General features: G+C 46.6%; 1 protein-coding gene across 5 annotated transcripts in view; it reads right to left on the minus strand.

Annotated features, from left to right (window-relative positions):
- Positions 1–6,598: 6,598 nt before the first annotated feature.
- The window catches only part of MVB12B (multivesicular body subunit 12B), a 99,863-nt gene continuing 90,801 nt past the window's right edge, over positions 6,599–15,660 (minus strand). For all 5 annotated transcript variants that reach the window (XM_028715407.2, XM_028715409.2, XM_077922401.1 and 2 more), the window contains one exon: positions 6,599–11,507. In XM_028715407.2, coding sequence (XP_028571240.1) covers positions 11,421–11,507 — 87 coding nt within the window. In that variant the 3' untranslated portion in view covers positions 6,599–11,420. The remainder of the gene's footprint in view (positions 11,508–15,660) is intronic.

A 15,660-nucleotide genomic window follows, 5' to 3' on the forward strand; every position in this document is an offset into this window, starting at 1 on the left:
TAATAAATGGAGGTTTCCTTGAGGGGCTGAAGTGGGTGCGGGGAGAGCTTCAGCTAAATGAATATTTTCACGGGCTAATTTGTAAGATCCCATTTGGAAAGAACTCTCCCTGCTTCTGAAGAGGGTTATCAGAGGCATTTGGAAAACCGCCCTTATGTTCCCCAAACCGAAAGTTGCAGTCTGTTGATTTTTTATTTATTTTATTTATTTTTTTGCGGTTGTGCAAAGTTTTTACATCTTTCAAGAAAGCAAGTCGCAAAGTGGAAACATCTGAAAGGGCTCTTCAAAAGAGAACAGCTCAGCAGAGACAGGATCCAACTGTGGCCACCCTTATCTCCCCAAGATCTGGAGAAGTTAGGTCCTATTATCATTCCCCCTGCCCCACACCTCTTGGCCTGAGCCTTTTATAAAGTTAGCACACAGTGAAAGGTGGAAGTGGGGAACCTTGTACCACCCAAGAGCTTCTTTCAATTCTGTGCAGCCACCTGGGGGCGATATTGCACTGGTTGGTGGAGTCAGGATCACAAGTGGCAAAAATGCTCAAAGAGGGTGCAAACCAGGCCTGGTGAGGGGTGTGGCCTGTTGATGGGGTACGGCCTGTGGAGAGTCCCATGGGCCAGACAGAGAAGCTTGGAGGGCCACAGTTGGCCCACAGCTGTGAGGTTCCACACCTTTGATGTAAGGAAAGATGCTGGCTTTTGTACAGAAGAGGGAAAGTGAGCAGTTTCTCTTCAGTGGCAGACGCCAATATTTCCCCTGAAAATAAATGATCACATCACCCTTTCAGTGCTTGCTAAGCCCTAAAATTCATGGACGTGGACATAATTGTTAAGCCATGGAGATGACTTACCCCTTCTTATTTAAAGGTAAAGGGACCCCTGACCATTAGGTCCAGTCATGGCCGACTCTGGGGTTGCGGCGCTCATCTCGCTTTATTGGCCGAGGGAGCCGGCGTACAGCTTCCGGGTTATGTGGCCAGCATGACTAAGCCGCTTCTGGCGAACCAGAGCAGCACACGGAAACGCCGTTTACCTTCCCACTGGAGCGGTACCTATTTATCTACTTGCACTTTGACGTGCTTTCAAACTGCTATGTGGGCAGGAGCTGGGACCGAGCAACGGAAGCTCACTCCGTCGCGGGGATTTGAACCGCCGACCTTCTGATTGGCAAGTCCTAGGCTCTGTGGTTTAACCCACAGCACCACCCACACACCCCTTCTTATTCATGTACCCATTATTTCATACCCTCAAAGGGCCCCAAATTTCCAGGAGGAGTCCTGCAATTACGAAAACCAACACGACTTCTGATTTGATCCCCAAATGTCCCTGTTTCTCCTGCCGGGGTTGCCGCCACTGAGTTCAAGGAACAGCATGAGCTGGCGCGTGTCCTGAGCAGTGGCAGTGGTGGCTGCAAAGGAGAATTCCGTTGCCTCTCCATGGCCGCTGCTGCCAGCCTCTTCCCTCAGGCAGCTTATAGTGGCTGCTGGAGAACAGGTGAAGAGGAGAGGCTGTCAAGGCCCAGCCCCGTGTGACCTGCCAGTTCTGAGGGGCAGGCACAGACCCTCCAAGTGTTCCTATTTTCCAGGGACATCCCTGATTTAGAGAAGCCGTCCCGGTTTCTGATTTGATCCTGAAATGTCCCGCTTTCTCTTAGGACGTCCCTATTTTCATTGGAGAAACGCTCGAGGGCACAGAGTTATCCAAACCCCAAGCCGTCTGAAAACAATCCCGTACAGTGGTACCTCGGGTTACAAACACTTCAGGTTACAGACTCCGCTAACCCAGAAACAGTACCTCGGGTTAAGAACTTTGCTTCAGGATGAGAACAGAAATTGCGCCAGGCGGCAGCAGGAGGCCCCATTAGCTAAAGTGGTACCTCAGGTTAAGAGCAGTTTCAGGTTAAGAACAGACCTCCAGAACAAATTAAGTTCTAAACCAAGGTACTACTGTATAGAGGGTTAAAAAAAAAAAGTTTAATTCTTTTTTAATGTTGGAAGCTGCCCAGAGTGATGGGGCAGTGATCAGTAAGATTTGTGGGGTATAAATAGTAAAATTATCATTATGGAATGGGATGTCCCTTTTCTCATCAGAGGAATGTTGGAGGTATGCAGGCAGAGGGCAGGGCCGCCCTGGGTGGAAAGGTGGGGGGGAGGGCAGAGTGGCGCACAATAAGTCTTGTTTTTTAAAAGGAACAACAACAACAAAAAGTGCGTCCGCATCTAATCTTGCCCCTTTCTGAAATTTATTTATTGGTGTCTTTCTTTTTTGTAAATCTACCAAAGAATAATAAAATAAAATCAAGATTAAGGGGTTTTCTCAAGGATGGTGTTTGTGCAGTGAAGTGGTGATGGCGCTCACCCTTCATCTGATAGGAAATGCTTTGCGGGGGGGGGGGAGGACACAAAAATGGGGGAGTCGAGGAGTGTCAGCTGGGGGGAATGAGAAATGTCCCCATTTTCTATTAATAATAATAATGATGATGATGATGATGATGATTTTTATTTATACCTGCCCTCCCTGGCCAAAACCGGGCTCAGAGCAGCTAACATCAATAATATTACACATCAAGATAAAACCAAGCAATCAATTAAAATACATCCTAGAATCAATGGATCCCAGAAGGCTTGAAAATCTAGGTTTTTCTTCACAAGAATGGGAGTTCTTTAGCACATCTTTCTGAAACAGAGTTCAGTTTGTTTTAAAAAGAAAAGCTTGATGCAATGTGTCTGGGTTAAGTTTTGCATATGAAAGTCCCCTCTCCATTTCCCACTCCTCGCCTCCCCCCCCCCCCAACTCTCCTCCTGCTTCTCTCCTTGAGTGGCCTTCAAATTAAATTAATTCCTGTGTTTCTGATGTTCTGCCTTTTTATATCCTTGTCCAGATGAACCGCAGTCATCCCCAAGAAGGGGGGATGTAGGCAAGAGGGTGGGGTCTCTCTCACTCTGTGAGAGAGTTTTGTCTTTCAAAATGCCATGGGACCCATCACCAGCACCTGGTTGAATATCAAGGATTTGAGGGTAAGGGGGCACAGAGGATAAGGGCATGAAGGTGCAGTGTGGATACTAAGGAGAATTAACTTGTCCTATTGTCTAGACCTGGAATATCCTCCTCCTCCTCTTTGCAGTTAAATTACCCGTCTGGGAATTTTCTTGAGAAATGCCGAAGGCTGGTTTGTAGCTCAGTGCTAGAGTACCTGCTATGCATGCAAAAGGTTCAAATTCCAGGCATCTCCAGGTAGGACTTGGATAGCTCCTTGTCTTACACCCTGGAGAGCCACTGCCAGTCAGTGTACACAACACTGGGCTATATGGACCCAATGGTCTGTATAAGGCAGCTTCCTAATGGGGACAACGGGCAGCATATCCAACCAGGTGCCCTCCAGATGTTTTGGACTACAACTCCCACCATCCCTGCTATCATTTTATTTTTAGGGGGAGGGCCATAGCTTTGCATCAGAAGACCCGTTTCAATCCTTGCCATCTTCTGGTAGGGTTGGGAGAACCCCTGTCTAAACCTCCAGAGAACCCTAGTATGGAGGGAGGACTGACCCTAAATAGCTGAATGGGAAATGACTGCATTAAGCCACAGAATGCCCCTGGGACCATTTGAGCAGCACTTGTGAATCTAGTAAATTACGAGCCTGACTATACAGAACCATCATGAGATAGGTAAAAGTAAAGGGCCCTTGGATGGTAAAAGCTAGTTGAATTTGACTATGGGGTGTGGCGATTATCTCCGCTTTCAGGCCGAGGGAGCCGGTGTTTGTCTGCAGCTTCCCGGGTCATGTGCCACCATAACTGAACTGCTTCTAGTGCAACAGGAAGCCAGAGTGCATGGAAACGCCGTTTACCTTCCCACCGCAGCAGTACCTATTTATCTACTTGCGCTGGTGTGCTTTCAAACTGTTAGGTTGGCAGGAGCAGGGACAGAGCAACGGGAGCTCACTCTGTTGTGCGGATTCGAACTGCTGACCTTACAACCGGCAAGCCCAAGAGGCTCAGTGGTTTAGACCACCCTCTCTTCCTCCAGATTACAGGAAAGACAGCAAGGACAGCAATTGCATGTTTAAAAATCCACAGCTTGTAGAAATCTACACATCAGGGAAAGGATTTGGGTTTCCTGGCATGCTAATTGTCTAAGCTTGGGGAGCTTATCTTTCCTTTTCTTACATGAGGCGAGCAATCAGTTAAGTGGTTTGAAACTGTGCGGTACCAGACCATGCCACAGAATTATCCTGAAGGCATGAGCAGGCTCTTTCACTCACTGTGCCATAAGCCCTCTTCTCGCATTCTGCCCTAGCCATACAGCCATCAAGCTACAAAAGCTGGTCCAGATCCCCGCCTATTCTAAAACTGTGTTTTGTTCCTATAGGCTTTGAATTAATACTCTTTGTCATTTGAATTCTTGAATCGATTATAGAGCATTGTTTCCCCCCTGCCCCACCCCAAATAATTCCATTTTATATTCCCACCCCCACCCCCAAAGCATGCAACCACACAGAGACACAAGGGGGACACCACACCCTGCGTCTGCCCAGCCTCAAGAAGGAAAGGCTGGAACAGGGGGAAACTGCCTGGGTGGCCAAGCAAGTGATGAAATCCCCTCTCCGGCTGCCAGGTTGCTCTGTGACGTGCGGAAGAAGCAACTGGGGGAATGAGATGAAGAAGGCCAAGGAAAAAACTGGATCAACAGAGTTGGCTCCAGCATAGAATTCCCCACTTGGAATTTTTAACAACTTGTTCTACTAGATTCATCAAATGCACTGGGTGGATTCTGAAAGTAAGTTTTTCGGCCAAAACAAGGCTGGGACAATGGGACTTGGTGAAGAGTTTGCCTTTTATCCCACACCCGCCCTGGGCTCAGGTTACCCCATAGCTGAATTTTTTATTTTTGTTTAGAGGATTTTATTAGAGCTGAGGTAACCAATGAGGTGCACTCCAGTGGAGGGTGGTCCATTGGGGCAAATGGGGCACTGCCCCACCAATCTCAATCTGCCCTCAGACAGACAGCGCCCCTCACCTTCTTTCTTACAACCAGCCCAGTGGGTCACAATGCCTGCCAGCTTCCACCACCTTAGTCTCCGTGTTGCCCTTGTAGAATTCAGCAGGGAGGATGGGGGCAGAACTATAATTAGTAGGCTCTGGACCACCTACTGTTGGGCTCTCTGCTTTCTATCCCATCAGTCTCGTAACTGCACCCATCACTCCTGACCATTGGTCATGCTAGTTGGAGCTGATGGGAGTTGCAGTCCAACAACATATGGAGGGCACCACTTTGGCTATCCCTGCACTTGGGTGTGTGTGTAATCTTTTGGAAGCCACATGCTAGTAGTGGAAAGGGCCAAAACCAGCAATAGGCAGACCCACAGCTAAGATCATGTGGGGCCTACTTCTTCTTTCTCCTACCCCCTCCACCACCCCAACACTGATTTTTCTCAAATTGCACTCCCACCCCAAAAGGGCTAGGAAAGGGAAGACCATTCTTGCTGGAAGTCTGAGCTAACTGCTTGAGGAGGGCTTTTGAAATCAGGCCAAGAGCTAATAGCATTTCTTTTTTAAAACAATTTACAGTGGTACCTCAGGTTACATACGCTTCAGGTTACATACTCCGCTAACCCAGAAATAGTGCTTCAGGTTAAGAACTTTGCTTCCGGTTGAGAACAGAAATTGTGCTCCGGCAGTGCGGCGGCAGCGGGAGGCCCCATTAGCTAAAGTGGTGCTTCAGGTTAAGAACAGTGTCAGGTTAAGAACAGACCTCCGGAACGAATTAAGTCCTTAACCCGAGGTACCACTGTATTGGCATTAAGTATTAATGCATTGTAACTGTTCTCTTTCTTTCTTTCTTTCTTTCTTTCTTTCTTTCTTTCTTTCTTTCTTTCTTTTGAAGTGTATGGGTAAGTCCCAATGACGCTGCCTGCTTTTGTTTTTTTGGATAGAAATATGGAAGGAACTAGTATGTTTGCTTCTTGACGAGCAACAAATTGGGATGGAGTGCTAATCGGAAGACTCAGATTGTGTGAGAATACTCCTCTAAACAGAAATGCCTTCCTTCGTATGGAAAGCTAGTGCCTCAGGGAGGAGCAGTCTAACCCAACCTGATCCTTGAGGTGCTAGCTTTCCCAGTGTGGGCCCTTTTTCAATACTGCCTGCACATCTTCCTTGGAGGTACTCCAAAAAGATCAGAGGCCGAAAGCCTATTATAAGAATGTAAGAAGCACTGTAGCTGGATCAAGCCAAAGGCCCATGTAGTCCAGCGTCCAGGTCTCACAGTGGCCATCTAGATGCCTCTTGGAAGACCACAAGCAGGATCTGAGGGCAACAGCTCTCACGCCACTCGTGCTTCCCAGCAACCAATAATCAGACGTACTACAGTCTGGAGAAATATCAGATCAGAATGCAGATGGATGAGTTGCATATCTGAATGGCCAACCACATTAAATAAGAAAGCCCTAGCATCTCAAGGAGAAGCCTAGGTTAGAAGGACACTTCTTCCTGAGCTGCTAGATTTTCACAAGCAGCAGGTGGGGGAAGCATTTGAACATGCAATGCCTCCACCTGAACCAAAATTCAAAACTCTGAAGAAGAAGAAGAAGAAGAAAATGAAACTGGTTAAAACTTTTATTTAACAAATTATATTAAGAATACAGGCTAAATTTTCAGACACAAACTTCCCTTTTAAAATACAAGGAAGGCAATCTAAAATAAATATGAAAGGATAATATTAATAGGATTAATTAATGAACGAGTTAATCCACTTTCAATGTCCCATCACAAATAAAATGCATAGCATCTTAAAAATACACACACACACACCGCACATATGCACACACACGCACAAATACAATACAACTGAAGATTCCCAACTGCATAAAAAAGTGTTTCTTTTTGCCTGTATGATCTGATGTCATAAAAAATTGTCAACTTCTTGTTAATGCATTTTATTTTTGAGCACTCATAAGTCGCCTGGGCAAAACAGACCCACAGTTGATGGTTTTTTTGAAAACAGAGCACCAAGCTTAATCATTAATGGGGGGGGGGGAAATGGGGTTGGGGTTGTGTGACTCTCCAGTTCGAAAGTCGTAGAAACGTCCGTTGCTCTGGATCTTAGCGTCTCTGTAAAAAAAACAAAAACTCAACAATTTTGGGGGTGTTCTGTGGTGCCCTCCAAATGTTGGTGAACAAAAACCCCCATTAGCCCCAGCAACTATAACCGAAGTTCAGGTACGACAGGAGCTGCTGTCGAGCAGCACCTGGGAAGCACATCGACAACACCTGGAGCAGGCACAACCAGACTCCCTACACACATTAAGCACAGCCAGTGGTTAACCTTGATGGTAACTGTAGTCCAGCAACTCCTGAAGAGTCACAATCAACCCAATACTAATGGAAGATTGTCTTCCATATCTACTTGGAAAATAACCAATTTACTCCACAGATTTGAAGACAGGAAGGTGCCTTGTACTGAAACAGACCGCCGGTCCTTCTAGTTCAGTACAGTAGTAACTTGGGTTACAAACGCTTCAGGTTACAAACTCCGCTAACCCAGAAGTAGTACCTCGGGTTGAGAACTTTGCCCCAGGATGAGAACGGAAATCGCGTGCTGGCGGCACGACGGCAGCAGGAGGCCCCATTAGCAAAAGCGTGCCTCAGGTTAAGAACGGACTTCTGGAATGAATTAACTTCGTAACCCGAGGTACCACAGTACTGTCTATGCTGACTTGCAGTAGCTCTCCAGGGAGGGTCTCTCCAAGCCCTGGAGATTTCATAAACTGAAACTGGAGGCAGGAGGGTCTCTCCAAGCCCTGGAGATTTCATAAACTGAAACTGGGATCTTCTGCATGCAAAGCAGGTGCTCTGCCAGTGAATTTTAAACCTTTGCACTATCAGATGCGCTATCAGATGCTCCTTAATGCATTCAGTCGTGGCATCAGCATTGCTGAGGAAAGCTGGGAATCATTTTCACAATTGCAGCTGCACTTTTTTCAGCCACCATAAAATCACAGGAGTAACACCACTTATATCCAGCCCAGTGCTTTGTCTCATGACATTCTACTCATGTAAAAAACACCAGGCAGGCCCCACAAATAACCCAGAGATGCATTTTAAATAAAAGGACACATTCTACTCATGTAAAAACACGCTGATTCCCGGACCGTCCGGGGGCTGGAATGAGAAGGCGATTGGGCCGCATCTGGCCCACAGGCCTTAGGTTGCCTACACCTGATCTAGATGAACACATGGCCAATGCCAAGGAACCAATCCCTTTGTCTCCCCCCATGGCAGTTGCTGGAATGACCCACAGGAAGCACTTAAAAAGGTCAGTGAGACTTGCACATGTGCGCACACAACAAAAGAGACGTGTGTGCAAATTGTTGCATTTGGCAATGTACAGACAGCTTGCATCACTTTCTTTTTCTGAGACAAAGCATCACCTGTGAAACGCATTTGTCATGGTTTGAAAAAGCCTCAAGACAATGTAGGCTGTTCAGAACACACTGAATGCTATACCAGCAACCTCCAGTGGGGGAAGACAAGGGTCAACCTGTGCTTTTCCAGTAGATAAAGGGCTGGTTGTGGAAGTCTCTGTGGGCCTCTCAACAAGGAACAGGGGGGACTCAAGTGGTTTCTGTACACTCTCATTTTAGGCACAGCCTGCCCCCTACAGGAAAAATTAACAGTGGCAGGCCCCAACGCACCAGCTTTTTCCAGGTTTGTAAGAAAAGGGCCTTGGTCTTCAAAATAATCACCCTGGCACTCACAACCTATTTTTTTCTGATCCTAGAAGAATGACCCATAGGGCCTAGTTCTTAGCTGAGGTGGTAAGCCTTTTTGTGGACCTGATCCCCAACAATAATCCCGCCACCTAGCATGTCAGGTCAAAAGGGGGCAACCTAGACTTTCCCCTGACACGCTAGATCTCTACATGGGGGATTGGCTTTTGTGTATGTGTTGGATGGGGAACAGTCTATGATGTGAGTCCCCACCTGCAGCTTCAAGTGGTACATTCCAGCCATAGCTTTTGCTGCTCCATGGGTAATCTTTGGGGTTCAGAGTGGGAAAACAGGGCTGAGGGAGAACAGTGACAAAGACAGCAGCATGTAGATCAGGGGTGGGAAACCTCTGGCACTCCTGCTCCCATCAGCCCTAGCTAGCATGGTCAATGTCAGGGATGATGGGAGTTGTAGTCCAACAGCTACTGGAGGGCCACTGCTTCCCTACCCTTGCTTTAGAAGACGGATTCTTCAGATAAAGATGGCGGGGCAACGTGTGTCAAAAACCTGGAGGAGAGAAAGGCCCATGAAAACACTCTTATCAAGTAAACACTGCTGTGAACTGTGAGTGAATGAAACAGCAGCAACTCAGTCCACCAAAAAGCTTCAGATCTGCCCACCCACCCACTGCGGCTGGAGAGGATTCTTATACCTCTGTAGTTGCAAGCAGTACTGGGTCAGCCTATAGACTAAGCACATGCTTAGGGCACCAGCAAAGCAGAGGCACCAAAAAAGAAGAGAAGAAAAAAAGACACTTTAAAAAGAACTTGACATTTGGTATTTCAAAAAAGCATTGAAGTCGTCATCATAGGAAAAATCTGAATTTTGTTAAGACATAGAATTAGGGCTACAGATAATAAAGTACTAGGAGCATCCCACACCATCAGGAGGAAGATGGTATGTCTATATCAACTTTCATCCATGCACTTAACCTCGGAAGAACAATTAAAGAACATGCTTACCAAACAACTCACAAGAGCAGCTGCCTTTCTATGACCACCGTGTTTTAATTTGAAGACTGTTAGACAATCATTATTTACATGTTACACAGCTGAACCTTTCCACCTGAAGAGGGCAGTGGGTAGGGAGAAGTGTTAATAATCCTGTCTCCCTCTTTGCTGCCCCTCAAAAACATTTTGTTCTCTCCGGCAGGGACTCTCAAACAGCAGCACATGAGATCACACAGGCTTTCCAAAATAACATTAAAAAATAATAATACAGTTAACAGATTTCACCAAGACATGCATTTGGGTCTCGAACAAGACACTTGTCGTGAGCATGCTGGAGACTGAAGTTTAAAGTTGTTCTTGGGCTGGCGAAGTGGGACCAGACTTGTTGTGAACTGAAGTCTTAACTCCCTTCTCAGGAGGCTTCCAGAGGCACACATGGTGGTCGCTCTCATCATCAAGCAGCCAATAGGGGAGACAAAGACTTTAGGAGCCAGCTGCTGCGACCGGCATGTTTTGATTGGCTGTTTTCTTAGCTGCCACATTCAAGTATTTCTGGGGAGAGAATGGAAGTCTGGACATCTTTCCAGGCAGTCTGCATTCAGAGACAGATAGACAGAGGGCACCACATAGCATCTCCCACGCTTCCAGGCAAACATCTAGGTCTATTTCTTTTCAGCTGGAAAAAAGAAGCGCCCCCCCCCCCCACCAACAGGCCTTGGAAACCAAGTAAGGTGGATAGCATGATCTTTGGATGAAGAATGGCTTTGCTAGTGGGACTGGGAGAGTGGATCTCCAGGCTTCTTCATGAGCCAGAGGGAAGTCCAGGCCACAAAAGGTCTTCAGCTCATTTCCAACTGCAAACAATTGGCTGTGCTGTGTGGGATTTTCATGGCAAAGAAGGCAAAATTGTTGGCTTTTCTTATTTACTTTCTTCCCTCCTCCAGTGCCGAGTGAAACTGTCACAGGTTATGGAAGAACACCAGCCAACCAAAAGCACAACCCAGTTTATTGTCTCTGTTCAGTCCGGACATAAACCTCAACCTTGTATAGAGATTGAGGTACAAGTTTAGAACCAATGATATGCTGTGATTTTAGAGTCCCACATGACCAGTAAGACTGCACTGGATTGGCGGTATTCCAGAATGAGCTGGGAGATCACTGTTAAAAGCCACAGATGAGGTGGCTGTGGCTTCCTAGATGGTGCAAGGCGTTTTGGAGAAAGATGCCTTCACTGGATTTTAACCTGGCAGAACCAGTTATCAGAAACAAAGCGAACATCATCATAAAAAAGGTGATGGACCAACACATCCATCAATTCAACACATTGGTTAGCACGGTTATGATGCAGAGTGGACCCTGAAAGGAGATATGGGAGGTCAAGACAGTTGATGAAAAGGGTTAACGCAGCCAAATCAAAATCTCTGAAGCAAGGAGAGATATCAAAAATAAAAAGAGAGAAACAAAGAAGAAATAAATCCTATCCAGTTATTTTGTACAAAGACAGCGACAAATCATCAGACACAAGAAAGAGAAAGAAAGATAGAGTCCCCTTTGCTGGAAAGGGTTCCAGTAACACTGCTTTTGTGGGGAGGGGAGAATAAAGGGGTTTGGGGAAAAGGTTACGTGGAGAGGAGGGGAATCACTCTCCCCTCTCAGTAGTACATGTGCTTCCCCTCTCCGTGGCACCCAGGGGTGGGGGCTTCAGGACTGCTGGAGCTGTGGACATCGAGTGGGGCTCGGGGGGAGCCTGGCCGCAGCGCTCTGCTCTGTCCGGAAGCTGTAATCGTACTGTGGGAAACAGAAATAGAGATGTGTTGAGCTGGATTCACAGATAAGCCACACCACACAACCAAGCCAAGGTAGCTGAGGAATGGACACCTAGAGATTTTAAAGCAGACTCTTTCCCAAGCTGACCTGACTTGTGTCTGGGTAACAAAGAGAGGCTTAGGTCATCATCCACCACATGCATTTAAAGCACATGGCTTCTCTGCAAAGAATCCTGGGACATGTAACTTGCCCCCTTACAGAACTATAAACCCAAGCACTCTTAAACTACAGTTCCCAAGATTCTTTGGGAGGTGGTGAAGCCACTGAGGTTTGGTTGGCTTTCTCTAGGGAATGAGTCTTTCATGTGGCAGCCCCTGGCCTGTGGAACCCCTTGCCAATAGAGGTTTGGCACGAAGCACCCTTCCCTTTCAGAAGATGACTTCAGGAGGGGAAAAAAGATTTAGTCAGGTCTTTACATCACTATATTTTTCCTTTCAACCCATCAGCATTTACTGATGTTTTAAATTATAGTTTCATGCATCTCTTGCTCATATTATCCTTATCTGCTGCATTCCGCCTTGCTGTATTTTAATGGAAGTGCATATAATGATTTTGCAAACAAACAAACAAACAAACAAACTGCATTAAGTGTAAGGTGTGGATGTCACCAGAATCCCTAAATTAGGTAATCTCCTTAAGTGATTTTGGGGTGGGGAGTGTGTGGAGGGAGTGTTAGTTCAGGGGTAGGGAAGCTGTGGTCCAGGGGCCAAATCTGGCCCTCCCTTTTATCTGGCACTCACTCCAAACCATATATATCCCTCACAGGCCCTGCTTTGCACCCTTCTTGCTTGAGTGCTTCTGTTCCTGGCTGAAATGTGTTCTTGCCTCTTGCTTCCCTGGATGGAAGATGGAAAGGAACCAAGCTAGTGCACAAAGCTTTAACATTTAAACTGGTCTGGGGAAAAATTCTGAGAGCCAGACAGAGAGGCCTGGGGGCCACATTAAACTATTTGGCCTAAGGGTTTTTGTGTGGTTTTTTTTGACATGCAGTGGCAGAGTAAGTACAACCATCTCCTCAACACTTGGAAATTCTTTCAGCTGGGGAGGGTGTGTGTGGAGGATTCCAAATCATCTGTTCCTGCAGATGTCCCTAAAAGCCCATGGCTCCTGCCAGACAGGATTAAACCAGAGAAGTGTCTTCATTGAGCTGTTACTTAAATCAGCATTTACTCCAAAGCCTAGTGTGAACAGTACATGTAGAAATACTGCCACCTTGTGGCCAAACCACAGTGCAACACCAACAGTAAACATTTGAATACTAAATACTGTTTCCGTACTGGCTGGTCCCATCTTACTTCCTTGATGAGACCAGAGATCCACCCAGCCCAGAATTACCTATGACCATAGGAAGCCTGCTAATAATATTAATAGGCTCTTGCGTATTTCTGAGGCTTCAAAGCACATGCTGCAATCTGCAGGGTAAGCCAGCATTGGTGTCCTGAGAGTGGAGCTGCCCACAAGCCGTTGCAATGGAATTCTCACCTCCTAACAAGGGTGCTCCTGCTCTAGACTCCAACCAGCTACTCAGCCATGCCTTCGTGCAGCATACAATAAGAGGGTGCCAGTTCACTTGTATCTCACCCAATGCTGAACATTCTGTGGCTTCTGGAGGCCACTGAGCATGCTCAGTCCCTCAGGGGGTCTGGGTTTAGGGGCCTCCGTCGCATTTTGGCTTTTTTTTTTTAATAAAAAAAAGTTTTGCATGCATACGTATCTTAGGTTCCACATCAAACAAGCATTGCTTCATTCACAGTAGCCCAATTTTTGTGCCATTTATGCTGGCATGGAACCTCTGAAGTTTGCTGTTAAAGAGGGAAAGCTGGATCCAGATTAAGAGGAGGCAGCTGAGGTCACTAGGGTTGTAAGAACAGCTTGATCTTCAAGCCCCACGGAGGACCTTGTTGTTGTTGTTTAGTCGTTTAGTCGTGTCCGACTCTTCGTGACCCCATGGACCAGAGCACGCCAGGCACCTCTGTCCTCCACTACCTCCCGCAGTTTGGTCAAACTCATGCTGGTAACCTCGAAAACACTATCCAACCATCTCGTCCTCTGTTGTCCCCTTCTCCTTGTGCCCTCCATCTTTCCCAGCATCAGGGTCTTCTCCAGGGAGTCTTCTCTTCTCATGAGGTGGCCAAAGTATTGGAGCCTCAGCTTCAGGATCTGTCCTTCCAGTGAGCACTCAGGGCTGATTTCCTTAAGAATGGATGCGTTTGATCTTCTTGCAGTCCATGGGACTCTCAAGAGTCTCCTCCAGCACCATAATTCAAAAGAATCAATTCTTCGGCGATCAGCCTTCTTGATGGTCCAGCTCTCACTTCCATACATCACTACTGGGAAAACCATGGCTTTAACTATACGGACCTTTGTTGGCAAGGTGATGTCTCTACTTCTCAAGATGCTGTCTAGGCCTGTCATTGCCCTTCTCCCAAGAAGCAGGCGTCTTTTAATTTCGTGGCTGCTGTCACCATCTGCGGTGATCATGGAGCCCAAGAAAGTAAAATCTCTCACTGCCTCCATTTCTTCCCCTTCTATTTGCCAGGAGGTGATGGGACCAGTGGCCATGATCTTCGTTTTTTTTGATGTTGAGCTTCAGACCATATTTTGCGCTCTCCTCTTTCACCCTCATTAAAAGGTTCTTTAATTCCTCCTCACTTTCTGCCATCAAGGTTGTGTCATCTGCATATCACGGAGGACCTTAAGGTCCATAAATAGCAACATCCTAGAGGTCCCAGGCCCTAAGGAAGTCAGATTAGCCTCAACCAGAGCCAGGGCCTTTTCAACTCTGGCTCCGGCCTGGTGGAACGCTCTGCCTCATGAGACCAGGGCCCTGCAGGATCGGATTTCTTTCTGCAGGGCCTGTAAGACAGAGTTGTTCCGCCTGGCCTTTGGCTTGGAATCAATTTGATCCCCTCCCCCTCTTTCCTTTCTCCTTCTGGGATGGAACTCCTATTTGGGGACTTCCCTGGCTTTTTTCTGGCCCACGTAGGACCAGTCTGGATAGCTGGCCTTGGTGAAGATTTGACGTTTTCATCCCCAAAAAGTTTTTGAGTTGAGTTTCTACTGAATTGAGGCTGCATTTTAATGCTGTATTTTAATCTTGTTTTTAAGTTGTATTTTAATCAATTATTTTTATACCTGGTGTTAGCCGCCCTGAGCCCGGTCTTGGCTGGGGAGGGCAGGGTATTAATAATAATAATAATAATAATAATAATAATAATAATAATAATAGTTGTTATTATTATTATCTAGCCTAGCATTGCTGTTTCTACCCTGGAACCCTCCAGTCAAAAGAGTCCTCTACCCCTGTCATTCCCTGCACAACAAAGACCTGCCATTTGAAGACAGACTGCCCCCATTTAACATCACAGCTACTAGCCATTTGTAGACCTATCTCCTCGACGAATGTGTCTAAGCAGCCACACATTGCTCTTAAAAGCCGTCTAAGGCAGCAGCCATCACTATAACTTGTGTCACAGGCTTCATCCTCACACCACGACCCACAAATGCCTTTAACATCTGAAAGACCCTCTACTTCCCTAGGCCCTCTCAGGTGCTGAAATCAGCAGGGTGTGGGGCTTAGTAGTTCCTCCACCCTCAGAAGTTTGGGATGGTGGCAGCCCAGGAGAGGGTTATTCTCTGTGGAGACCCCTAAGCTGCGGAACTCCCTCCCCACAGAGATGCATCATTCATTCATTTCCTTTATTAGACGCATTAGTCACTTGACACCCAAAGGTATCCAAGCAACTTACAGCAAAAAGAAAAAAACAATGTGTATTACCATGGGGAAGTGGGGGCAATCATGTAATATATTAATATTTCATATAACGTAACATCCATTATAAAAAATACTCAAATAATAAACAAAGCACAACTAAGACGTGCTAATTCGTAAAAAAACAAAAAAACCTTAACGGTACCCCTGCCTGTACGGGCCAGTCTTGACAGACTCTAGGGTTGTGCGCCCATCTCACTCTAGAGGCCAGGGGCCAGCGCTGTCCGGAGACACTTCTGGGTCACGTGGCCAGCGTGACAAAGCTGCATATGGCGAGCCAGCACAGCACACAGAAACACCGTTTACCTTCCCGCTAGTAAGCGGTCCCTATTTATCTACTTG

Source organism: Podarcis muralis, chromosome Z (assembly GCF_964188315.1).
Source record: "Podarcis muralis chromosome Z, rPodMur119.hap1.1, whole genome shotgun sequence".
In the NCBI taxonomy this organism is placed as follows: Eukaryota; Metazoa; Chordata; class Lepidosauria; order Squamata; family Lacertidae; genus Podarcis; species Podarcis muralis.